Raw genomic sequence first — 26,829 nt, 5'->3', positions numbered from 1 at the left:
TGAATCTCTGTGTGTTTTATACCAGCGACAGTGCTGCAATAATCACATTTACTCCAGTCCTGAGCGTAGTTCGTTTGGGCAGCACACTCAAACAAAGTGAAAAATAGACAAAACAAATGGGCAGCACGTCCAAGCGGACAATGAGCGACACGACGTATGTGAAGGTAGCAGCAGTCCGATATTCATGTTCGTCATGGGCACTCTACGATGCCCTCAGCTGCTGAGGTTATATGGCGTTGCCTACATCTCACCCTGGCAGGAAGGACGAGCACCGCTGGTGATCGAACCTCGTACCCCTGGTTTCCCAAGCCTGCGTTGGTTGACGCAGAAGCGTTCAACCACTACACTATCGACACTTCGATATTCATGTTCAGCTGAAATCGGCGACCCTTTACATTTTCACGAAACGTGTACAAAAAACCGAGATTTATTGAAAACATAGGCAAGAGTGATGGGGCGTCAGGAGACCTATGCCCAGAAAACAAGACGTGCTGAGCGTAGGTCTCCTGAGCTTAGGTCCAGCGAGCGTAAGCCTTGTGATCGTAGGTCCAACGAGCGCTGGTCTCCTGAGCGTAGGCCCAGCGAGCGCAAGCCTCGTGAGCAAAGGTGCAGGGAGTGAAGGTTTCCTTAGCGTATGTCCAGCGAGCGTAGGCCTCGTGAGCGTAGATCCAGTGAGCGTAGGTCTCCTGGGGATAGGTCTTCTGCGTTCTCCCCGTAAAGACCTTGTGCAGGGTACCGAGGGGCCAAACCTCCAGAGCTCATTGTGGATTAGCTGTTATGTACTGAAAAAACACGTTTTTACCACTATTCTTACCATCAGTTTACAGCAATCTAGCGAGAATATTACGCAGATTCCAGAAAAGCCCTCAAGAAAGTCGTAAGCCATACCGGCTGAAAGGTATTTCCCAAATATATGTGGGATATCGTAGCGCAGGCAGCGTTCACTTGGCATTCATTCTGCTTTGGTCTGTGCAAGTGTTACACACACCAGTCATTTGATTTCAGTCGAAAGACATGTTGAGGTAGCAGTCAATGCAACCGAAAATGAAAGCGAGTTTCCATCAAGACACATCGTCTTTTGAATATTTACGGTTTTCTTCACGTGTTCCTCAAACGATAGGAATCATCGGTAACGTTTGTTGACGGGCGAATAACCCACCAGCGTTTCGTGCTTTACAGCAAAGCACACGTTTCTGGGAAGAAAAACCCCGTCGTGCCAGATGACTTAGGGCACATGCCCACATCTCAAGTGCAGTTGCTTGCGCGCTAAATTCACAGCCCAGATCCATGTCATTTTTTGCAATACCTCAGTTTTTGCACCACCTTGGAGCTATTCATTTCCACAACCTTCCAAAATCATCACAACAGACCAATCATAGGTCAGCTCCGCCAGAAGACATCGTTTCACCCCTTTATGTTCCTCTCTGGCCGGGCAAGTGGGAGCCCCACAGACACCACACGTCACCGCAAAACTCGGTAGTGGCGGGCTGGACATTGACTGTTTGACCCTCCCCCTCCCCTCCCCTTCTCCCTCGCCCAAACACCAGGCGGTGTCGGTCGGACTCAAAAAGCGGTTGTCCCCTCATTCCCCACGAGAACGAACACGGGACCAAAACAGCGAGCCGCTCGTCTCCGCAGGTCGAGTGCAGCTAGCTTAATCCTAATGCGTCCCACATCTGCGGAGGTCATAATCTGGCGTTGGCGCGTATTCCTCTCGGAGGTCCACGGCGGCCGTACGCCGCGGATCGCACCCTGACTATCGGGCGCCCCTCGCACGGTTGTCACACGGCAGGCACCAACCCCGCTGCTGCATCAGCGAGTGTGGCGCGCCCTGGGTCGCAGCATTTTAGAATTACGAGGCTGGCCTAGAAGCGGTTGGCGGCATGTTATTCGGCTGGTCACCAAAATGAAAAGTCCGCTGAAACCAACACCAATTTTCTTCTCAGGCTGCAGGCCGCTATCTCCATCCTCTCCAGAATATTAGCTGTGCTGAAGGCGGTGCCGCCAGTCCTTGGGAACCAGCGCAACATACCCATCGGTCGCATTGAACCCAGTGAAGCGTCACCACGATACAATTAGGTCAGGTCATCACGATCAGGTCATCATACAACAGGTAAGATAATCATGGTGAAGCAGCGACCGCAGCCGTTTAGCCGCTGACAGCTACTCTGAGGCGATCGCTGACAAAGCTCACGGAATCAACGAGCAGCCACCACGGCGGCAACTACCACATACACGACATCCGGGATCCGGACTCACTCCGGCGCGTTCCATCCTTTGTTGGCCAGTCCAAATGTATGTGAAGTCGGCAGCAGTCCAATATCCATTTTCAGCAACAATCTACGACCTCTTAGGTTTCACGACACTGGTGACACACAAAAGCCCAAGTGCACTGACAACATACGTGAGAGCTTTTTGTACGACATCGATTGGCTTGACCTCCAGCGGTATTTGGGGGCCAGCGAAGAAGAAGCGTTGAAAGAACATCTTGCATGTTACACACTTCGATCGGGACTATTACGCAGATTCCCGGAAAAACGTTAAAATAGTCCCAAGCTAATACGAACAAATCGCAATATATTCACAAAGTACATCTTGGGTTATATATAATATATATATATATATATATATATATATATATATATATATGGGTCAGGTATATCAGGTAGGTATATATAGGTCAGGTATAGGTATATATAGGTCATATATAGGTGCGATATATAGGTCATATATAGGTCATATATAGGTGCGATATAGGGCCCCGGCGGGGCCCTATATCGCAGTATAGGCGCACAGTCAGAGCCTTGACAGGGAAGAAGTACGGGGTTGCCAAAGGGCCTCTGATGATAAAAGCCCCCACCCCCCAAACCAAAAATCACCGAATATGGCCATTTCTTAACACGCGCCCGGGTGGCCAGCTAGATACCCTTCGCTCGGGGGGGGGTCAGTTGGACCCCCAGAGATCTCGGCAACTAAAAATCTAGAGGCACCAAATTTACAGGGTGTGTTCACCTGTACGTGAACTCGCTTAGGTGAAAGTTTCAGGTTCGTAGGTCATGACCTTCGGGTCAGAAAAAGGTCAAACAAGGTGCAAGTTCCAGGCTGGTTTCCAAGGTGCCTCCAGAACGTAGATAACCGTTTATAAGCAAAAGTCACATTCTCATTTAATGTCAGTGATCTTGTTTGACCTTTTGAAGGTCAAGGTGAACAAATCATACAAGATTGCTTTAAGTTTTGCATTTGACTAAGTGGCAAGACATTATGCTAGGCAGTATGTTCCTAAAACAAAATGTTGACCTAGGTCATTTTAGGTCAATGTCCTGTTCTGTCCTCTAAGAAGTCCATGGAAGATGTATAATGTGGTTCCTACAATCAATAAACTCTAAATGAGCATCATAAATTATCCCATACAGCAAACCCTAGAGTAATAAAACAGGTTGGTTTTGACCTTGGTGTGACCTTTATACCTGACCTTAGGTCAATGTTATTTGCTCATTTAACTGTTGTGTTGCCTAAGAAAGCATCTCAGATATGTATGGCTTCGTCTAACACTCCGTTGTTGGATCAGATTGAAGGATTCCCTAGAAATTGCCTTCGCTGAAACCATGGCCTGACTTTGACCTGCCATAGGTCAGCAATCTTACAGGGTGCATCTTATTTTTCATGTCAAACGAACCGCTATTAAATTGCCTATAATTATGCAAAATTTGGCGCGGCTACGCATGCCGTTCGGGTACCATTCTGGAAAAACCTTCGGGGCGTCAATTTGACCCCCACCCGAGAGCGTGTTCAATGAAGGCATGCTTTTTACATTTTTCATTTTTACGGTTATTGTTACGCGGGGAATTTTCCAATATACTGTATCCTATCGTCGTCGTCTCTTCCAGTTTGATTTCTATCAGTCGCATAGCTAGGAGTACCTGGCTCCTCGTTTTCTCTAGCAATATTGTCACGCTCACCCGACGAATTCCTCACCGAAAACAAACGGCAATCACGAGACTTCCAAAGTCAGCTGGAATAAAAACAACAAATGCCGCGACTGACTCAATTATTTGGATGAAGCTTCTGTATGGTTTTTGAAGTTATGTACTCGCACATGATATTGTGTAATGCATGGCATTATGAATACTTTTCTTGAGATAGCTGGCTGTATTCACCAATATGCAGTCCTTGCGAAAGAAAAACTCCTTGAGAATAATAGTTCACGGGTAATAATACTATTTGCTTAGATTAATTATGCATGCTGTTGTTAATGACGGCTGTTGACTAGATGGCCTACTGCATTGATCCGCAGGTTATTGCCATGGAGGGCAATTCCCTGTAATAAGCCAATTGGGCGACGCAAATGGTGGCGAAACAGTGGCGCACCGACATTACATGAACTTTTACGAAACAGATGCTTTCGTCCTAACATGGGCAGCAAACGTCACTTTACTGGGATTCCGCAACTAGCATTCATACATTCACACCATCTCACGTATGTTTGTCACCGGTCATAATCAAGGGAGACGTGTAATGCTGGCCGCTACACACAGTCTGCGCAGGTTATGTGCAACGAATCAGACCCCTCAATTATGAGGCGGAGCTTTTTTAGCCACGCACCGACGCTACCTCGGAATTCACACTATGAACGAGTAACGCCGGTGCCAAGGCTCACCGCGGCTCACCAGGTTAAGCCCCCCCCTCTATCTGTTACTGAATAATTCCGGAATTCCTCGTGGTCACTAACGCCGGAATACCACATCGTGCTCATTATACTCAGTCGCCGGAATCCTCACCGGTACGCCGGATACCGACATCGTCTCATTATCCTCATTCCGCGCGGAATCCCACCGGTACGCGAACCCGGAATACCACTCGGCGGTTAATATTTGTCGCCGGAATCACATGTTGGCACGGCGGAATCCCTCATCGACTCATACGTGCGAACCGCGCCTTCCGGGCGCTGTATAATCTACACTTTACCTCCAGTGACCGAATTCACTGCCGCTGCTCAGGGTCAGTTACCCATGGTCAGTTAGTAAATCCCTTTCTGTGGCCGCGTGTTGGTCCACCAACGGAAAAAATCAACCAACTTTTGCGACAGCCCAACGCCCTTTTCCGACTTCCATCTTCTGGAAGACGCAAGAAGGCAGCTGAAAAGCGATTTTCACGTTCTACGGGTCACGAATCCATCAACGGTATCTTACGCGTGCGACTGCCGCTCTCACTAGCGGCCAGCGACGTGCAAAAATGCGTCCCACCTCATCTGTGAGTCGCGGAGAAATGGACCAACAGCCAACTCCCTAGTTTCTGTAGGGAGTAGGACCTTTCAACCCACGGCTAGACAACTGCCTGCGCACCGCATAGGACTTCCTCCATCACTCCCCGCGAGGAGTCATGACGCAAAGCATCTGCGACGCGTTTAGCCCGTGGTGACATAAAATCCTTTCATTAAGCTCGTGGAAAACTCACAGTCGCCCCAAGCTGTACGCAAGCTGTCGCCCCCCAGCTGTCGCCCAAGCTGTAAGCAGTATATGAGCTATGCAGGATAATTAATTTTACGCATAAACGTCGCACGGCCCTCCACCTTTATCCCGACGCGGCGTTCATGGCGCAAAATTCAGGCCGCACATTTTTCATCAATCTGCTATTTTCATGTAGGCTGTTCACTGAATCGCGTAGAAAAATAACAGGCAGTGGTCGGCACGTTATAGAACAGCTCACATTAGCGACAGATTTATACATTTGACGTGGTAATTATTGAGATACGACGTAAGCACGAAAAGAGAGCACGACACACAACATCAGAATTCATGTGCTAGAACGTCATCCCAAAAAGACCTACAAAACGCATATTCTCAATTAGGTAAAAAGAGAAAAGAAAAAAGGGGCCGGGAATCTAAAAATCGCCGAAAGGTCGGCGATTCCTCCGTCGGGCTTCCAGTTTGCCGAGGTGAATGCGCAAAATGCGAATGGTGAATGCGGGGTGGATCCAGCCGTCAGCGCGTCAGGCCGACAGGGCCTCCCGCACCGTGCCTGTCTCAATGTCTGAACCTTTCCATGTACTCTTTGAACGTGCCCCAACCCCCGTACTCCGAGGATGCCGGTGTTTTTAACGGGCCGTCCCTTATTGATCGTCCTAGCGCGCATGTCCGGAACGGGCACTCGGGCCAAACGCAATAAGCAAAAGCCTTACTCGCACATTGAAAAAACTGCATGTGGCCCGTGGAGGATGAATACGCCGCGTGTCACATCTATACCTGGAAAAGAAGCTAACGCGAGATCAATTCTGTCTGAATTTTTCAGTCAATCAACTGAAGAAACCATGCATTCAACGACTACATTAAATAAAGCGCCGGCGCTCTTATTTTTACAATGATCCAGTGGACTTCTCTATCTTAACCAATAGAACTTATAGGCTTTTAAGAATCTCAGCTGGGCCGTGCGGAAATACTAAAGACCCCACGAATTTAGATTGAAATGCGTTGACAGTTCTTAGTAGCATGGCCAAGCCATATTTTTCTGGAAATGTTCGACATTCAGTCAGAATTGATAAGTGATACAAATTATGTAGCGCAGTGTTGAGCATGCGCGCTCGCAAGCCTTAGCAAAAAAAACAAAACATCAATGCCAGGTGTTGAAGTCTCAACAGATTGCGCAGCGTTGTTCCCACAGCCAACACTAAGCCGTGGTCAATAGGCGGATGAAAATAATGACACATTTGGCGAAGCATCTCTGAACGCTTTAGGATTTCGAACTGAACATTTAAAAGGAAGCCGTGTGTATAGGTCACCCGCACAATTTTTATGTTAATGAATTGAACGGATTTGTCACTACAGCACCACGAAGTGTGGATGAAATCTGGTTGTAGAAGTGGAGGAGTGAAGGTTGTGGAAGTGGAGAAGACCGCGACATGGCGCTGGAATCTGATGGTGGAGCTGGAAGACATGGAACCTTAAAAGTGTAAAAAGATACGCCTGACCTAATCTTTGAAAGGTGCGAATTAACTTTCTAAGACATTCAGAGGTGTCATTCCACGGCGGTCGCTCTCGCGCGCGCGGCGCCCGCCGCCTGGTGTTATCTGCATAGGCCAACGTCGTTCGATTCTACGGAAACTGCAACCCAGGCTATCGCTGTCCTTGCTTCCAAGATTGCGAACGCGCAGGCTGAAACCTTTTGATAATTTGTTTCACCAGTGGATTCCGTTACAGAGTAAACGCTCTCAGGCAAACGTGGGATGGCTTCGTTCGTCTTTGAACTCATGTTGACCCGCTCTTTTCAAAACTAATGAGAACCATTGTTTATTTCCATGAATGGCCATCCTTGAGTAGAACACTAGGAGCACATTATTGTGCCCAGTCAAGGGCTGAATGGCCATTCCGTCCCACCGCGAGGTGTCTTTCGGCAGTCATCGGGGCGACACGAGGCGAGATCTCCCGGCAGATTCGGAGGCCCTTAAAGGGTTACAGCATATGACATTGCCCCCTCCCTGACGCGGGAGGACTTCTGGCCCGCGCAGACCGCAGTTGACCCCGGATCGTCACAGGAACCCTCACTGGCGCAGCAACATCCCTGATCGCCGCAGGGCTCTTATCGACTCAGGGCCCCTGATCAGCGCACAGGGCCCTCTGGGTGACATTGGAGTGCCCAGCCCTGAGGACCGGGGCCACCAAGTACGACCTCCGGCCGGCCTTTCGGGCCCTTAATCCCAGGTCCCGGGGGCCCAAAGGGCCCCTCGGAACCTAAGCGGGGTAAAGGTACGTGCCCCTGTACCTCCCCCCTCTGCCCGCCCTACTGTTTCAAAAGCAGAAACAAAAACCGGTTCTAGAGCCTCCAAAGACAACCAGATCATTGAAATATTGTTAGTGGAAAAAACTCCGGCTGTGCTACCGGAGTGTCTTGCAGTTGAGTGTGCCAACATAGGTCCTCTCCCGACTATTGAAAGTTCATTTTGGGCCTAAGCTGGTCCCATCCCCATTCTAGCCTAAGATGGATCTAGCCTAAGATCATATCCTCCCAGGTCTTTGCAGGCCTGGGAGAGAATGTCCTCAGGCCTAAGAGCAAAAATTGATCCTTTCCGGACCCGACCTGCGTTTTTTCTGGGCTTGAATAATGACGCTTACCGGACCTAACATGGACTATGTCTGATTTTAACCGGACGTGGGCTCATCCGGGGCCTAAAAGATGAGAGGTGCCTTTTCCGCACACGAAATGCTTACTTTATTATCCAAAAATGGATGATCCCCTGATTAATAAGGGCCCTTTTGAGTCTTCTATGGCTCTTTCCAGACCTGAGTGGGCCGTTTCTTAACGTGCCATGAGCCCCTTGCGAACTGAAAACGGGCCATTTCTGAGTCTACGATTGGCCGCTTCGGATTGGAGATAGGTCATTTCCAGGCCTAAACTGACATGAACGTTTCTGATCTGGGAATGGGCTCTTTTCAGACCTGAGACGCGTCCATCATAAGTTGAAAGCGGGGCGCAGGCCGAGGGGGGGGGGGGGGGGGGGGCACCGGGGCACACATATCTCCCTTTTAGTCCAGACGGGCCCTTTAGGGCTCTTCGGGAACGACGGTCAGGGGTCCGACTAAGGGTCCGAAGAATTTATTAAAGGCTGCATTAAGGGGTCCCGACCCGCAAATGTCCGTTACGGGGTCTTTTGCGCCGATTGGGGTCCCTGGGGGCAATGAGGGTGAGCCAGTCGATCCGCGAACACGACGAATTTCGAACAGCCTGCCCCGCGGCGGCCTAGGGCCCATTTCCAAAGCCGGGACCATCCTGGGGCCCGCAACTGCCAGTCAGAGGACTTTTTGTATTGGTCGGGGTCCTTGAGACAGTGGGGGACTACTATGTCGGTCAGAGGGACCACAGTGCGCCTAACAGGAGACCCTATGTCGGCAAGGGCCCCGAGTCGGCAGTGGTTCCGTTTCCTGAATAGGGTTAGGAACGTGACTCCGAATGTCAGGAAGACTCTTGAGTTGACCGGGCCCGCTGATAATGAAAGGCGACAGGATACATGACACTGAAAGGATTCAAACTGAGATGGTGAAACACCGCTCCGGTCTGAGGGCCTTCCGCGTCAGGGAGAGGACCGATGCGTGACGCGTCCCTCCGCGGCCCTACTGATCGACAGGGCGCCCCGGCCACCGTGTTTCCAGAATAGTAGCCGGTAACTACCCCGGGTGGCGGAGTGAAACGGAAATTTCCTTCAACCCTTGACTAGCCCCCCACTGTTCTACTTACGGGACTCCCTGTCCGTGAAAGGTAAGGGATTTCCTTAGCGTTTAATCCACTGGGTCCATCCACCAGCGCAAATCGTTGGCATTATGACATGAGAAAGGTGGGGTTCTCGAAATAAAATGGGCCAAATCTGATTAATTTTCGGGGTGCCTTTTCACCGGGAGCCGTTTATCCAGCTGTGTGCCGCCCCCAACCCCTATTACAAAAGGTTCGGCCTCCGCTCTCGCGTAAGATGAAGCTTGTGGAATATGAGATAGGCTTTCTCGGGCTCAAGTATTTAGATGGGCCTTTCCGGACCTGAGATGTCGAATTTCTCAGTCTGAGACTTGTCATTTTATTGTTTGGGAAGGGCCTTTCTTGAGTCTCTCATGGGCTCTTTCCAGACCTAAGAGAGTTCTTTCTGTGCTCACGATGGGCTCCACACAGACCCGTGACGAGCCCCTTCTGAGATGGTGATGGGCCTGTCCTGATCAGAAGCGGGCCCTTTTGAGTCCGCAAAATACCCTTTGTACACCCTGACAATGCACCCCTTTCAGACCGGAGGTTTTCGTCGTGCCTGAAACTGCTGTAGGATTTCTTGCCTTGAAGCTGAACCTTTCCGGACCTGAAATGAGCTCTCTACGCTCGCTTTGATGTCACACAATAAACGAATCTCTTCCATAAATCCGCTTGGGGCCCCCATCTGGGCCACCTGAAGTATGGGGGGGGGGGGTGGGGGAAATGGCTTTGGCCCTTACCTCATACATGGGGACAGTTTGCCCTGCCGATTCACCGCCGCTGACTTTGAGCCTACGACTGGCCCACTCCATACCAAAGATGGGTCCTGTTCAGGCTCAAAAAGAGAGATAGGCCTTTTCTGAGCCGTAAGTTCTCCGTTTTTCGGCCTATACTGGGTCTCTATCTCACTCGAACGTCCCCGTGCTCCAGTGGGTTTTGTTTTCAGGTATCAGGGTACCTCATACATGGGGATACCTCATACATGGGGATGACATACATACCTCATACCTGCTGCGCTCCGCCCCCTTGTTGACTCACAGGGCTTGGACCCGTGGCTACGACCTACGTCACACCTACAGAGTGCTTTTATTCGCCTTGGCTGTCGCAATATTACTTAACCTAACGTGGTTGGGGACCATCGACAGAAAGTAAAGTCTTGCATCTGTCAGAATGTCGGCAACGATGCAAGTGCCGCGCAGATCCAAAACCAAGCGCGGCCCCACTACGATCGCGAAGTTCAGAAGCGCTTCCCTGGCAGGGGCGATGTCTGATCAACGGACGCACCAACGTACGCACATAGATACATGTCAAGCATGCATATCGGCGAGGCATCGAGCAAGTTCCGCGCTTGGTGAGACCGCCTAACCAGGACGCGGGTCAGTTCTATGAGTGGAGGCTTACTCGTGTCTCCCGCACCCGCGCTACGGCAAAATTCTGCACGCGCCGTGCGCGTACCACGACCTGGTGGCCTTCTCGCGGAGCTCACTCTTTCCAATTAGGTCTTTCAAACTTTCTTACCGCGCCTCCACAGCTGTCACATCCACTTAAAAAGATAGTGCGTCCTCTCTCTCTCCCGGATGTAGACACGGGCCAGTGCGCCAAATCTATATTGCTAGCAGCTGACTGGCTTAGCCGTCGCGCCACGGTAGCAGTGGCGGCTGCAGACACGCTGTGTTCGTGCGTCCCGAGTCGGAGTCGAGCCGGGACGGTGGCAGCACGCTCTGTCTCGCGCAGTTGGCATAATAAATATGGGCCTGCCGTGCCGCGCGCGTCTCCGCGCCGACCCGTCCGCAGCTTTGCACTCGGATTTCGACAGGGGTGGGTCTGACAGCGGGAAAGACTAGGTGCCCAAGTCGGCGCCGAGCGCGGCTCGGCACCCCGTCGGGCCGCCAGAGGGCGCGCCGCCCGCGGCCGGCACCGCCCCCGTACACCACACGTCAACAATAACAACCGTCCAGCCGGCGGCGCGGCGGCGCCTCTCCCCCCCCCCCCTTCCCCCGGTGGGTACCTACGCCGGCACGCCTCAGGGAGAGCAAGGATCGCCGAGGGAGGAGATTCAAGGAGACAACCCGACGACAGTGGCCCTAAACAGAGAACCAATCAGCGAGGGCGGCGTCCAAGAACGACGGCCCACGCCAGGAACACATCCTGGTGCAAATGTGACCTGCCAGTGGTCAGCGACACGGCCGTCCCGCACAAGGGCTTCCAGCACGGCCGGCCGGCACACCGCTGCACAGTCATCCTATCAGTCATCGAACGGTTAAGTCTAGACGCCGGAGCGGTCTGCCAGCGAGTGCCGACCGCAGGACTGATTTATGACGGGCCGCAGCGACGCACGGCCAGCGCCAAACAGCGGCCTGCCTCACGCATGACGAACAAGCGCATGCGGTGCGAACACGCTGCGTCGATGTATACCACGCCTCACCCCACGCCACATCGATGTAACAACCTCCTTCCGGCATCTAGATATATACATTTCTACCGCACGCAGAGCGGCAAGGGACCACCGTCGAGCCGCTGGAGAATTAGTTCCGTCGAACAGATGGCCACCAATCACCGCGTTAATACAAAACAAACCAACCCTCAAACAGCCTCGAGATAGACCTCCAACGCTCCGTCGCATCGTGTCGCACTGTGCAGGCAGAGGTCGCAGACGCCACGCATGACCGGCACACTCCCGCCGGCCGCCCTGTCGGCGGTGACGTCACACACCCACACCCACACCCACAGCGCGGCGCGGTGCAGGACGAGCGAGCGCTGCACCCTGCGTCGGGCACAGAGCGCGACACGCCCTCAGTTGAACAAGACCAGCCATGATCAGAGAGGGCAGGGTAGCTCGAGACCATCCGACCCGGGGAGTCAAGTTCAGCAGAGACCGCCTGACAATCGAAGTATCGGCCACCCGAGGGCGCTGAACACCGAGGTCAACTTTGCTCCAGTCATGCCAAGATCGCAGACATGCGTGACTCGCCGTCGCCCGCTCCCGGAGGTTAAGACGCCCCAGCTCTCCTGCGGCCAGCGTAACACGATTCCTGAGACTTGCCCACACTTCTGCGTGCTGGGCGCAGCCCGCGGCCGCCGCCGAGTGCGATCCGGGCACCGTCGGCACCGGCGATCCCAGCCGGGCCCAGCGACGGCGTCAACAGCGACGGCACCTCACGACCAGCGGCGCCGCGGGCCGAGCACCACCAGCCACGGTGGCACACTTCGCCTCTTAAACAAAGCTAAATTTCAAAATAAACATATGGCATGATCAACGTCTGAAAACAACTCCCGGGCCAGGTCGGACGACGCCGCCCAGCCATCCGGCCGACCGCCGTCGCCGGTAGAAAACATGAGCAAGAGAGGCGGCGGAGCGCGCCGGCGCCTCAAGCGGCGTCCCTCGACTGGTAGAACAGGATGTAGCCCGTCTCGGACGACTTCTGAATGTCTGACGTCAGGCCGAAGAAGTCTTCGATCGTCGACGGGTCGATTTTCTGCCGGGAGTGGGACTGGCGTCACAGACAGCGCCGGCGGCGGGGCCCAGACAGACCCGCACCTGGTGTCACGGACAGCACCGGCGGCGGCGCCCCGGACACACCCACACCTGGTGTCACAGACAGCACCGGCGGCGGCGCCCCGGACAGACCCACACCTGGTGTCACAGACAGCACCGGCGGCGGCGCCCCGGACACACCCACACCTGGTGTCACAGACAGCACCGGCGGCGGCGCCCCGGACAGACCCGCACCTGGTGTCACGGACAGCACCGGCGGCGACGCCCCGGACAGACACGCGCCTGGTGTCACAGACCACGACACACCTGGCGCTCACAGCAGGCATTCCGCAATGGCGTTTGGAGAATGCGGCAAAGCCCAACATATGCACCACACAGCAGAATTAATGTGAAGACGTGACTGGTTCGCCAGCGATGACAGCCATGCAAATGTAAGGTACTTCTTCCCTTCAGTTGAGTATGACACTTACGTCCACCACGTCGTCATCGAAGAGTAGCCAGAAGCCGTGCGACTTCACTATGGAGATGTAGTGGCCCCGGTTGGGTCCCGAACCGCAGTGAACCACCACCGCCACCAGGTCATACAGGCGGTCTGGCGTCACCACGTCATCAGACTGAGGAGATCCGCGGGATCGCAGGTCACCAAAGGAACACTGCCTTCACCAGGTCACTCAGCCGGTCCGGTGTCACTGCATCGTCCCGACGGTGGTCACGGGACAAGGCCACCGGTGAGACGCCGGCGTCATCAGTGAACGCCAGGTGAAGCACCAGCGGTGAACATAGGCGCTTGCCGCGTCCCAGTCCAACACAAGGCAAAGGCGAACAATGGCTGCATTCATGGGCATGGGCATCAATGCACTCTGCAGCTACGCATGCATATACGTCACAGACGTGTAACATGAAGACGCCTACAGTGTACGTAAAACGGGAACCACACGATGACGGGAATATCGCAAAAAGGAGAAAATCAAATGATCTTTATATTACTTCGATGGTTGACCTAACTTGGGCAACAGAAAAAAACACCATCATACCTTCCAATGACGAGCCAGGGTATTGGGGGGAAGAACACGCGAACCCTGTTACGTCTCATGCAAACATGGTCGAACAAGTGGGGTTCACCTTTAGGCTGGTACTGCATTACGCACGATAACGCCATCACACCATTCACCAACGCCACAGCCATTCACCACCAGCGAACAGCACCGCGCGAGCTAGCTGGACGTCTGTGCGATACATCCCGGATCGGTAGCCGGGAGGTGCCCGGCCTGCCGCCGCGAGCACGTACCACGTTGAATAACCGCAGCTCCAGGGGAAAGACGACACGATGTGATACTTTGATGTGTCGGTTGTACTGCTCCATGTACTTAAACCGCTTCAAGTGCAGGGCCAGAATGGTCGGCGACTTCTTCACGCGCATTCGTTTCTGCAGCGGAGGAGCGGATCGGTGAGCGTGCCGATCTCGGCCTTGGCTTCAGTAGCGGCGGACGACGGCCATCACGTGACACGGCATGGCCTCTCTCGTTTAGTTAACCGTATCCATCACACATACGTCGTGACCCGCTGCGGACTGGATGTAAATGTTACGAATCCATGTCACATGACGAGTATGGAGCTGTGATGCTGATGTTGCGTAACGTGAGAGGACTCAGTCGAATGGAGCAGGTGATGTGCGTGTGTGCATCGTGATAAAATGCCAAAGACCACAACCAACAGCAGCAAAAGCCAAAACGCGCTCAAACGTATGGATCGTAAAATGGTGAGCTCTTGGCATCCTCAGAGAAAATAAGTAATGTCCGCTTTGGCCACTATTACGGGTTGGGTGACCAAACATCTTTTCACGTAGCAATACCATGATTAAGTTCACTAATTTATACATGCACCATATCTTTATTTGCAGTCGCATTGCTATCGAGTGGCATGATGAAAGCGTGAAGCAAACGAGGGCCAGGGTACACTGGTCGAGCTGACCTAATGAGTTGGCTCCATCCAGTGTCGCCTACTAGAAACGGACAAGTAATCTCTCCTCGAGCCACACAAACCTGACAAGGATAGGCCGATGACGACATTTGGGTTTTGTGGGCACATCGCCTGCAGCGTACCTGCGCCTCCTGGTATGAGCAGCAGACGTCACACTTGAACTTGTTGTCTCCACAGAGCGTCTCCGACTCGCTGAAGCGCAACAGACAGTGGCTGATGCTGGTGTTCTGGTCGACGTCCACCTGCAGGTCGAAGAAGTCCTCGTCCTTGCTGCTGATCTGCCAAAGGATGTTGCGATGGTCAGCGACGGTTTAGACGTGCGATCCGCTCAGGCCAAAGACGGAACCGCACTGCACGTGCGGCGGCGCTGAGACCAGTGCGATGTGCACGGGCTCCAGCTGGCCAAGTCATCACCATGAGACATCACAGAACCATTCGACGAAATTATCTAAATCCACCGCACGGTCTTAATCATTAAATTGCTTACCGTTTCAAAACCTTCTGAACCGTTACCTTTACATCTTCGCGGTCATTCAGCCGTCACTCGGCCCAAACATCCGAACGAAGCCTACAGTGAAGCACGCCGTACCGTTTCGCAGTTGAGACAGCGCGTCTCCGAGGTGAGTATGCCTTGGAATATTTCGTGCACCCAGGTGGGCTCCTGCTGCAGCGAGGAGCTGCCCTCCGAGTCACTCGGTCGACCCTTGCCGTTCGTCACCGGTGTGGCACGCTCCGCTGCGGACACGCGGCCACCGTACAGTCGACGCCCGGCACGAGACACAGACCGAGGGTGCCGGTAGTGGTGTGGTTAACGCGTTTGCACAGTGGTTAACGCGTCAGCGTTAACCACTAAGCTTTTAGGAGCATAGAGGTACGGAGTTCAATCTTCCGCGGCCCCAACCTTCCTGTCACAATGAGAAGCAAACGACGCCATATCGCCTCAGAAGGCGAGTGCGTCGTAAAGCCCCAATGGCGCACGACACACAGACCAGCTGACCACTATGTGGTAACCACCCAGGGACGTTTGCCTGCGCGCACGCGCCCGCCAACAGGCGGCCAGGAGCGGTGCGGACACGTGGTCACTGTGCAGCCAACCCGGGCCAGCGCGCATAGGTCAGCAAGTCGTCCGGGAACGCCCACTTCGCCACGGCCCCAGACGACTGCGGCACGGAAGACCCGAATACATACACGATGAGAAAACAAGCAAGCAATACCCTGTGTGTTGCACACTTAACACGGATAAGTAAATGTTAAGCAGTGGTTTACACGGAAGTGACGTAAATTTCACTGGTTTTCTCGAAACAGGCGATAGCAAACATTTTTAAGCCAACGGACACCGACGCCATTGGCCTCACGCCGTGCAACAGTTTCTCGGATCACGTAGCTACTGTACCATCTGGCGATGGTACTCGTGTACACAGACTTGGTGGGAGTGAAGCCGTTCAACAGAGTCCGCTCGCATTGTTGGTCATGCCGCATATTGTCCCGCACGTGCCACAGTCCGGGCCTTGAAGAGCTCCGTGCTGGGCTGGCCACAGGCTTACCCGACCCACTCAAAGCAGAGTGATGCGGCACAGTCTACCCTTGACCGGTATTCCCCCGTGGTAACAATGCACGACCACCGCAAACGAGTCACTCAACACACACCCGTCACGAAGTCATCACAAATACACTTACCAAGGATAATTTCGTTGATGTTGTTGATGAGGAAGTTGAGGAACTCGTGAGCATCTTGCTGCATGTAGTTATCAAACTCCTCTTTCTCTTTTCGCAGACGGGCAATGAACTTCTTTGGTGCTATTGTCCCAACCTGCGCCCCACGTCAAATGCTCAGATTATTGCGACCCATAGTCAAATGCGTCGGCAAGTATCACATACTGCGTACGCCACAAGCATCAACTCAGAAACCTAGCTCGCTGGATTTCTCCGGCAACACCAGAATGAAACCCTTTCAGGGTTCGTCATGTTGAGCAGCAAGTATCACAATTGGCGATATCATACGAGCAGAAGGAAAATGTTGGCTTACACTGAGAAAACTAACATGATTCCAAATTGTATGAACTGTAAGATCCAAATCTGCAACATTAAATGATCGCACACCTTTTTCTTCTGTGTTGCAATGTTGTAGAACAGGTCAGCTAGACATGTGAGCAGCGTCTCCTTGGTACGTTTGTTCCTGGCTTTGTACTCGAGCACCTTCTCTCGGAAGGGCCGGCAGAAGTACAAGGCCTGCAGGACTGAGTTGCTGTAGCATGTGTTGCCAAACTGGAAGGTGGTCACCAGGTCAGTACACTGGCAATGGGTAGCCATGCAGTTGACACCCAATTTCTCACTACCTCTGCATTACCCTCTAGATGCATCTTTTATGACATTTACTATGACAATCATCATTACATAACAAAACATCAGAAGAAGGACACATCTTGGAAAACTGACAATACACACTCTGGCAGCTGCTCTACAAACAATAAAACAGATCACCCATGGACAGGCAGCTGCAAGGCATACCTGGGAAAGGGGTGGGCAATGGTTTATTATAGTAAAATATCATGGTTCATGATGCTACTTTTTTGCAAAGCATGTCACACATGGTCATGCATAAAAGAACCATTCATCAGTTTTTACTAAAGACCAATGAAATATAGAGTGCAGTTCAGGATGTTCATAGTTCTCACAATCATCAGTGAGCAGCAGTGTCAAAATTACAGGCTGCTGGGAGGTGAATATAGAAAAACAATGGGACAGCAGGTACTTACATTCACCAGGCCAAAGTAGTGCTCATTGATGGGAAACTGGTCAGATCCTATCTCCTTCTCCAACTGGGAAGCATTTGCTCCCTGGGGAACATGACAGAGCCATTAGAACAAGGACACAACTAAAATATGGCATTCTCTGGCATGGGATCCATTTAGTCAGATGATTCCCTAGGATGACCTTGCAGAGTGCTGGAATGGGCTGGAGCATTGCCTGGCACTGCCAACATAGAACATTACCTTGAATGGTAGTCTGTGATTAACAATGATCTTGGGGCTCGCAAACTGTGGTCAGTAGCAAAAATCATCAAAGATAGACAAAAAAAAATCAGCATTGAAGAGTGTGGATAAAAGTCATCACCTGGTGCACTACCAACATGTGTAGCTGCAGCAATCATGTAAAAAGGGTGGCTTAAAGGATTGGCAAATGCAGCATATCTTGTGCATAGGTTCTCGGCACTTCAAATGCAGAGTAGGACAAATTAGTGCATGCAAAATCAGGAAAAAGGATCATCACAGCATCCCTGGCTGTCGATGTTGATAAAAACAAATATTAAAATAGGCTACTTTTCAACAGAGCATGGCATTTGTTTCACGAAAAAGTGTGAATCAGATATAAAAAATAACAAGTACTTTACATTGACTAACATGTGACACATACCACCAATCAACAAGCCTTAAATACAATTCACTCAAGATAAACAAAGGGTTGTGCATCCCAAAAATTCTGAAGAATTTTATCTCCCATTGATTTTTGGAAACAGCAAAAACAGGAAAGACCAATTTCTTACATTGAGCATGCTGTAAGTTCTCATTTGCAATTTGAACTACATGATCTACACAATATTAACTAAATAAAAGTATTGGCTGCAAATAGACCTGACATGCCTGCATAAAAGCATGATATACTATCATTGATTCCTTTATCAGAAAACATTTATAGATGGACAAATTGTCAAAAAGTTGTTATCCAGCCCTATCTACATTGCCAATATAAGCTTTGCATACCAATATAGAAAGAATGAATGGCATACACAGCATATCACAACTTACCATCTTCAGTTGATGAAACAACTGAGTACACAGGGTGAAGGCCTTATAGTTTCTGAAAAAAAATGGCAGAGGATAGAATATCATGATCTCCATGATATCATCATATTAGGACATGGAAAAATACATCACTGGTTCTGAATAGCAAGCTTAAGCAGCTGTTTAAGGGTGCACTTTTAGTGAAAGAGCATCCTTAATGTCAAGTATTGAAACATAATGACTTAAGCAGAATAAGGTAATGAAAGCACCATTTGTGCATACTAGCACTGCACACAGTGGTCATGTGCAGCAGACATGTTAACCAGAACTTGGATGATGCAAGAGCAACAGACAAATCATGAGAAGAAAAAGTAAAGATGCCATGATGATCAAATTTAATTAGCAGGAACTGTACAGCTCACATATACAAAACCTGATGTAATATGAGGGCTGGCAAATATCTTTATATTTTAAATATGTCATCATACTTGAACACACCCAAAATGTAAGCATGTATGTGTAGAGCAGTATGCACAACTACAAGAGTGCAAAAACAACAGTACAATTCACAACATGGAGAATTCATTGCTGGATACTCACCAAACTTGAGAAATTATCTTCCTATCAAACCATCTAGCTAAATACATAAGTGACATTAATATTACCTCCATGAACAAGAAATCCAGTACACCATACTGCATGTTACATGGCAGCATACAGGGAAGACCTATAGTTGTTTAAACTCTAATGAGATGACAACATAAACTTTGAGACCCATCCTAAGCTTAATACATATGCAAGCAGGAATGTCATGGCATGCCAGGACCATTATGCACCTCCCATAATGAATAACTTAACATCTATACATTACAGCAACTTCCACAGTCCGAAGCAGACCAAGAGGATAAAAAATAATGCATACACACCTTTGCAAAGTAGGTCATTCGCTCGCCATGTAGAGGACACCGTAACAGACAACTTCTGTCTTACCCCACTCTAACCCATTATAACCGAATGTAACCGCAGAACTTAAATATACAACCTCCTCAGTCGCTGATCCGGAAATACCAATATGTGACACTTAAGCCAATCGCTAATCACAATCTTTCAGGACACCGACACCCGCACGAGACGTATTTACGGAAAACTCTCCAAGACTCCCAAGCTGAAGACAATCATCGCGCTTGTACGACAAACTATTCCCAAAGCTTTTCATGCTAGGGAAAAAGTCATGCTCCAGAGCAAGTGGCTTTCGTTTACTGCGGCTCTATGCAATCTGGATTGCAGAAGCATGTATATTTCTTTGGTCCTATACTGCCCCTCCCGATTAGTGGAACTGTTAGGCGGACTGGCGGGGATTCTCGTGTGAGTTCTCCTACGTTGGCCTAGTTACCAACATCTGCACGGCTAACTGGTAAGTTGAATCCCGTAAGCTACAGTCCTTCACATCGGTCGGTAGTTTTACGATGTTTTTAGGGGTATGTGTGCAACGATGTTGACTCGGTGGATGTAACCATGGCGTGTGCTTAATTTCTTTGATATCGTACAGTCCTTCAAATAGATGCACCTTATTGTTAACGGTAGGCATTTGTAAGGGTTTTGACCACATGGCCAAGTGTGAATATGTGAGTAGTTTGCGTTTTGGCCCATAGCAGCAAGGACACTCATCAATGATTGGGTTAGGGCCCTCACAATTGCCATGCTAGGACAAAGGTCTTGACATGTTAAGGTGTGTTCAAATTCTGCTCTTCTGTAAACATTGTGCCTCCATTCATGTTTGTGTCATGAGGATGGGTAAGAGGACAGGTAGAAACTCAGCAAGTCTGAGACAGTATGGTAAGTCAGGTATAAAGTTTTATGTTTGCTGTGATTGATGACCCTAATCATGCCTCTTTCTGAATGCAGTTCTCCCTTCAGTTCAGGCAGTCCATTCAGGCAGTCCTTCCAGCCAAAATTTTAAGTAAGGCTTCATAAATCTTGGAAATACATGGTTAACCCTTTCACTAGTATGTAAGACAGAAGGGTGTGTAATAGAGAGATCAACCATAGCTTGACAACATTTGGTCCTCTTAGACTGATTAATAAATTTGAATAAATATTAAATATTTGTAGTGTAGAGCAGGGCATTGGTACAACTGATGCTGTTCTGTGAATAGTAAATTTGCCAAATGATCAATTTCTCCAGAGGTATGAATAATTTTAGCCCAAGTTTTTGTCCTTGAAAAATGCTATCCAAACTTTATTAGTCATCAGCAGAGTCTGGCATGCTCAGGAAAATCATAGCTCCCATGGAGGAAGGGAAAATGACAAGCATTTCTAATGGCTGTCATGCTCAGGTACCAACAGCCTTCTCAGGATCTGTGAAAGAGCATAGACAAGATTTTGTATGAATTAAGAGCTAACATGGAAAACAAGCATGTTGGAAACATGTTGGAAACATGTGGCTGCAACAGTGGTTAACAATTGACAGCTGATCAGCCGAGATCAGTGAAGTCATGCAACTACTTTCCATAATAAAGGACCGGTCCTACCTGAAGTATTTTTGACGTAGGCTGGACATAATTACATTGCACATTTTGCTCCAACATGGTGGCTACAGATACAGGTGGTGCTATGAAGTGGTACCCACATATATAGGTGCTGCCATGGCATGTTGCCTCCTAATGTGCCAAGTAAAACACTCAAGAGGTTGACTTGAACACTTGAGCATTAGTCATTCTTGGCACAAGACCCAAGGATGTATGACATTGCTGGTGCTAGTCCCAAGACCATGATGCTTGGAATGTTTGGGGATACCACAGCCCCTCAACATGCAAGGATTGGCCTGACAAGAACTAGCACTGGTTCATTGTATACCAACAAGAACCTGCCAGCATGGAACCATCATTGCCTCTGCATTGAGCCAGGTGCCAACATATGCATCACTGATTGTACATCAGACATGTAAGCATCCAGTACACTGCCCATGACCAAAATATTGTGAGTTCTGTATGTGTGGCCTCCCAGCGGGCCACGGTCGCGGGTGCTCTGGCCCAGGCAGACGTGAACTGCCTCCAGCTAGCCAGCACTATGGGCCCAGCATATTGCTGGTGACCGAAATATGCAATATGTAATTCAGATGAAGTCAAATATGGTGAGATGTATCATTCAAATCAAATCACATATGATAATATCAGCCGTCGATCGGCTGCAGGCGCCATGTGCTAGTGTGACGCGGCCTACCGGTATTGGGCTGCATCACGCCTCCAGTATGTCCCTGCTTTGGAGGAGTGTGCCGCACGTTGTGGACCCGTCTATGGAGCTCCAGCGACTGCGCCGATCGTATAAGTGCCTAGGGGCGATGGCTCAGTTCAGGTTCTCCGACAAAGACTCAGATTTGCGTTGTTATCAAGCTAAATGTTATCTTTGTACTCAAGTGAAAGGTATAAAGGGAGTTTTCCCCTCTTATACGTTGCCACTCGACTCGATTCATTCAGAATCGATCGCTGAATTGGGTCACGTCTCGTGGAGTTGGAATGAGAGTTGACACAACGTTGCGCTGCGTTGCTCGAAGTCAGGATAAGAATCAACTACATGCGTCGGGAATCAAAGCTGGAATCGATTCCGCTGAAACACAATCGACGTAAGCCTGCTCCCACTTATGAGATCGTGATCCTAAGTCGTGAGCGCTCCATTCCCACCCTCTTCCCACAGCATGTCGCCGATGACCACAGTTCCACGGCTCCTGTGCGCTGGTGTGACCGCCGTCCACGGCTCCTGTGCGCTGGAGTGACCGCCGTCCACGGATCCTGTGCGCTGGCGTGACCGCGTGACCACCGTCTGCGGCACCTGTGCGCTGGCGTGACCCCCGTCCACGGCGCCTGTACGCTGGTGTGACCTATCCGTGCACGGTTCCTGTGCGCTGGCGTGACCGCCGTCCATGGCTTCTGTGCGCTGGCGTGACCGTCGTCCACGGCCCCTGTGCGCTGGTGTGACCACCATCCACAGCGTCTGTGCGCTGGTGTGACCCAACGTCCACGGCGCCTTTGCGCTGGCGTGACCCCCCGTCCACGGCGCCTGTGCGCTGGTGTGCCCCCCCCCCCCGTCCACGACTCCTGTGCGCTGCTGTTACCCTCCCCCCGTCCACGGCTCCTGTGCGCTGCTTTGACCCTCCCCCCGTCCACGGCTCCTGTGCGCTGATGTGACCTCCGTACCGCATTTACGTGGGCGTCCCGGTGGCGCCATGGCTCCTCTGCGATAATCTCACCGCCGTAGTCGTCGGCACGCCACGCGAGAGTGCACCATGACATACGACCCGCTGTCCTTTACCGCAAGTGATCAGCGTTGTCCAGACGCGGCCTGGCCGCGGAGACGAGAAGCGGGAGCCACCACATCGCCAATGGGCAACATTTTACGGCCCCGCTGCGGGCAGGCTTGTACCAGCAAGTGACGGAGTCAGTATCGGACCGTTCGTAGACCAGTGACCGGTCTTATGCTAGGACGGCTGAGGGTTAGAAATGAAGCGTAGATGTTTGCAGGGCAACACGCATGTCTTTTCACCTTGTTTTACCTTACTATGCGGTGTTCTGGATTTTGGGAGGACGTTTTGGCCTGTAGGTCCCATTTTAAGGAAATTATCAAACAAAATTGGGCTGCCTTGGGTGGGAATGATGTATACCATGGTTACCTGGTGGTATTTCTGGCTGAGTCTGGCGTTAAGTCGGTTGTACGACACAGAGTGGACCTTAGTGGACCGCAACCAGGGAGGGGGCTCAAATCATTGGCTTGAAGCTTAACACGGTGACATGCTGGAACCATTTGTTGCGGATGCGGAAGAGCGCAGAGGACTTGTTCAGTTTCCAGTGGCTGCACCTTGCGTTGCGAAATGTGGCTGCTCTGAGGACGTTCTCCGGGTCCAGACCAAACTCATCGCAGGGAAGGAGACACAGAGCAGGCGCGACACCGCGGCGGCTACGGTCGCGGTCCGTAGATCACCGGGGCCCCTCAAAGTTTATCTGGCAACCCCGCCGTGACGTCACCGCAGGGTGCGCGCACCAGTCACAGTATTGTAAGCCCATAGGGAAGGGTCTTTTTCAGAGGCAGCCCTTGGGCAGACTGAGAAGATAGAGACTGATGAGACGATTTCAGCATCAGGCAAAACGTGTGTTCTCTCGTACGCCAGGTGTGCTTTTGAAGCCCAGGACCTTAGCTTTGTATTACAAGTCGTTTTGCACTGGCGTTGCAACGCTGACCTAGATAGCAGCACTGTTACCAATACCTGGTTTATAAATGGCGCTAGTGTTGTTTGTGGGCTTCTGATACTCATCCAGTTTTCCAGATACTCAAATCCGGCTTCTGGAAGCGTTCTGCGTGTTGGAATGCGAGCTGTACTTGCTGGATTTGAAATATCTTAGCATGGTGTATGCAAAGGGCATATTCTCGGCTCAATTGCCCGCCATTCGAGTATAAATGTCACGTGATGTGCCACCACTGTATTGGTCACTTACATGTATGCACGTGCTAAGTTTGACGTTTACTTTAAAATTTGGCAGCTTCTGGGCATGATTTCCGGGCATTCTGGGCCTTTAACTCTCTGAAATTGGCCACATATTGAAAGCGTGGCATCGACATGCAACATTTCCAAGTCACCATCGACATTAGGTGGTTGATGCAAGAGGTTGGCGCAAGAGCAGCCACCCCGAAAATGGCATTTCTGTCCATGTATGAGATACAGACCATATGCAGAAAGATTACAGCCCTAAGCAAACTAATAATTTCAGTGCGTGCATTGCGATGCAGCGAATATAAAGCATATGTAAAATAGAAATGCGATGCGGATATGCAACATGATACCAGATGATGATATATTTACGAAATGCCGGAGGCGGAGGAAGCAGCGATAATACCAAAGGGTCGTAGCTGTGAACAAGCCAGGCGCCATGCTATGTGCATCGAGGCACACAAAGATGCGCCGCAGCGTTTGCGTCCAGGCCAACTGATGTAGCACGGTGTAATAGGGAGAGCGTCACCTGTCTTCTGGGCATCAGAACAGCGCGTTCCAGAAAGGCGCTCGCCAGCTCCAGGAACCGTGCCAGGACGTGGAACGAGATCAGCCCCCTCCCCTCCATCCAACCAGCGGGATAGTGAGAGGCTAGTTCGATTAGCCCGAAACTACCGCTGCTTGTCTCATGGGTGCACCTTAATTACTCAGTGGCGGCGCTCCTTTTAAGGCTCTTTGGGGACTCTCTAACCAAGTTTTAGAACCCACTGCAGCATCTTTAAAAAATCACTATTTCAGATGATAACCAAACGCCGTTTTTACGATGCATTTTAAACGGACGTACCAGGCTGCACTCATCTGGACCGATAATCGCCCATGCAACCGCCGAAATTTGCAATAAGCTTTTGATGATGGCATGCATATTCATAATGATGGATCGGTGGTATTTTACCTTGATTTGCCCGATCAGAGGTATGGCCTGGCGTCGCGCCAAGAACTTGGACGTTAGGGTATGACTGACCCAGGCCAAGCCAAGATTTGGGACGCGTGGTAAACTAGCAGCAGTTTTATATCAAGTTGACATCGATACTCAGGACTTTCACGATCTGGCTAAAATTTCTAGGCTATTAATGTGGAGCCTAACCGTTCCAAAACCCAAAGGTGGGTGGGCATGCGCAATGCCTGAAAATTTTAGGTTGTAGTTTGAGGTCAGTCAGCGTGGACCGGTTTCATGAAGCTCAAAGTATGTACTCGTGGAGGCGACCCACCCCGCCATGAAAGTTACGCAAACCAGTCAGCTGTTTCATTCTGAGCATATGACATCTAGGTTTGCTTGTTTTGAGCATATATGTGTAATGCAGGGCCCTGCTACTGCAACAGCTGACGTCCCGCCGCCGCAAGCGGCGTCTATCGGTTTTTGCCCGCCGCCATCCCCGGCCGAATATTGCCGTGCAGTGTTCCTAAAAAGGTCACTTTTCGGAAGCCAGATGCCGAGGAGACATTGTTGTATTCAAAGACGTGTAATGAATGCCCTAAATGACACAAAAGCGGGCACGATTGCACAACATGCGGGAAAGATGTGCCTTAAAAAACCCCAGGGAGGGCACCTCGATGGTGTTCTGTACCTCATTGACTCCCTGATCAGGGGAGGCTTGATTAGTTTGAGAGCACAAGAAAGGAAAAGCATGCATAGGCCATAGCATGCATAGACATAGCCATGGCAAAGGGGGCACAGGGTTGGCAAAGGGCCGCTGATAGGAACAGGGCTCCCAGAATCGTCGGTTATGGCCCATGCTTCAACGAGGGCACGTTTTCATGTTTTTTAAGATTATGTATATATATATATATATAAATATATATATATATATATATATATATATATATATATATATATATGTATATATATACATGTATATATGTGTATATATATATATATATATATATATATATATATATATATATATATATATATATATATATATATATATATATGTGTGTATGTATATGTATATATATACATATATATATATATATATATATATATATATATATAGATATATAGATATGTATATATATATATATACATGTATATATATATATGTATATATATATATATATATATATATATATATATATATATATAAAAGCTACGACGCTATATAAGCTACGAAGGTATATAGTCGTGATAACGACTATAAGCCAGATGCTACCACGAAATCAATTCTGCCTGAAGTTTGTGGTCAGTAAACTGACAAAAATCGTGCGTTAAACGACTGCATGGAACGCATCGCCGACACTTCGCGCCTTACGATGTTCCTTTGGGTTTTTTATACCGATATAGCTCAGAAACTTTGTCACAATTTGTATCTGGGTTGTAGAGAGACAGGAAGGTTCCCGCGAATTTAGATTGAAGATAAAAATGGTTGGACAATTTGTTTTGACATGGCCAAGCCATCTTTGCCTGGGAATGTTCAAACTTCAGTCAGAATAAAATAGTAATGCAACTTATGTTCCGTAGCTACAAGCATGTGCTCCCGCATTTCTCAGAAAAAAAAAACTCGACGCCAGGTGTCGCAATCTCCCCAGGCTGCGCAGCGCGTACGGTGCTCGCCACGTGGTGTTACAGTGACCAACGCCGTTCGGTTTTACGGAAATTGCAGCCCAGGCCATCGCTGTCCTTGCCAGTCTTTGCGACCTACAGCCAGTCTTTCGAGCCCTCCAATGTGCCCTCCAACCGGGCCTTTGATCATGGGTTCCGATAGGCCGCCCGGGCCCCGTTTCGGGCTTCATCGAACACTTCCCTTGGTCGGCTGGAGGCCCTTGCGAACTTCTGTTAGACGCTGTGGGCTCCTGACAGATACAATACCTCAGAC

General features: G+C 50.3%; 2 protein-coding genes across 3 annotated transcripts in view; one reads left to right on the top strand and one right to left on the bottom strand.

Moving 5' to 3' along the window:
* Positions 1-10,810: 10,810 nt before the first annotated feature.
* LOC119092123 (ubiquitin carboxyl-terminal hydrolase 46) lies at positions 10,811-19,627 on the bottom strand. The gene is made up of 10 exons (XM_037215101.1): positions 19,404-19,627; positions 18,502-18,553; positions 17,452-17,532; positions 16,796-16,960; positions 16,373-16,505; positions 15,285-15,430; positions 14,818-14,973; positions 14,004-14,141; positions 13,186-13,329; positions 10,811-12,695 (listed from the first exon to the last, which is right to left on the bottom strand). The coding sequence occupies exons 2-10, from the start codon at positions 18,502-18,504 to the stop codon at positions 12,588-12,590; spliced, it is 1,074 nt and encodes a 357-aa protein (XP_037070996.1). The 5' UTR covers positions 18,505-18,553; positions 19,404-19,627; the 3' UTR covers positions 10,811-12,587.
* Positions 19,628-19,807: 180 nt separating this feature from the next.
* The window catches only part of LOC119091256 (protein Fe65 homolog), a 78,967-nt gene continuing 71,945 nt past the window's right edge, over positions 19,808-26,829 (top strand). For both annotated transcript variants that reach the window (XM_037213925.1, XM_037213923.1), the window contains exon 1: positions 19,808-19,891. The gene's annotated coding sequence lies outside the window, so the exon portion shown is untranslated. The remainder of the gene's footprint in view (positions 19,892-26,829) is intronic.

The sequence above is a fragment of the Pollicipes pollicipes genome, unplaced genomic scaffold (genome assembly GCF_011947565.3).
Source record: "Pollicipes pollicipes isolate AB1234 unplaced genomic scaffold, Ppol_2.1 Scaffold_3447;HRSCAF=4054_pilon_pilon_pilon, whole genome shotgun sequence".
NCBI lineage: Eukaryota > Metazoa > Arthropoda > Thecostraca > Pollicipedomorpha > Pollicipedidae > Pollicipes > Pollicipes pollicipes.
Note: the sequence above shows the minus strand (reverse complement) of the source record. Positions and strands in the feature narration are given on the sequence as shown.

Bases quoted from the DNA above. Each gene is read 5' to 3' on its own strand.
- LOC119092123 (XM_037215101.1), bottom strand. The intron at 16,961-17,451 runs GTAAGTACCTGC...ACCACCTTCCAG, and splicing joins ACTACTTTGGCCTGGTGAAT to TTTGGCAACACATGCTACAG. The intron at 14,974-15,284 runs GTACGGCGTGCT...ATCCTTTGGCAG, and splicing joins GCTGTCTCAACTGCGAAACG to ATCAGCAGCAAGGACGAGGA.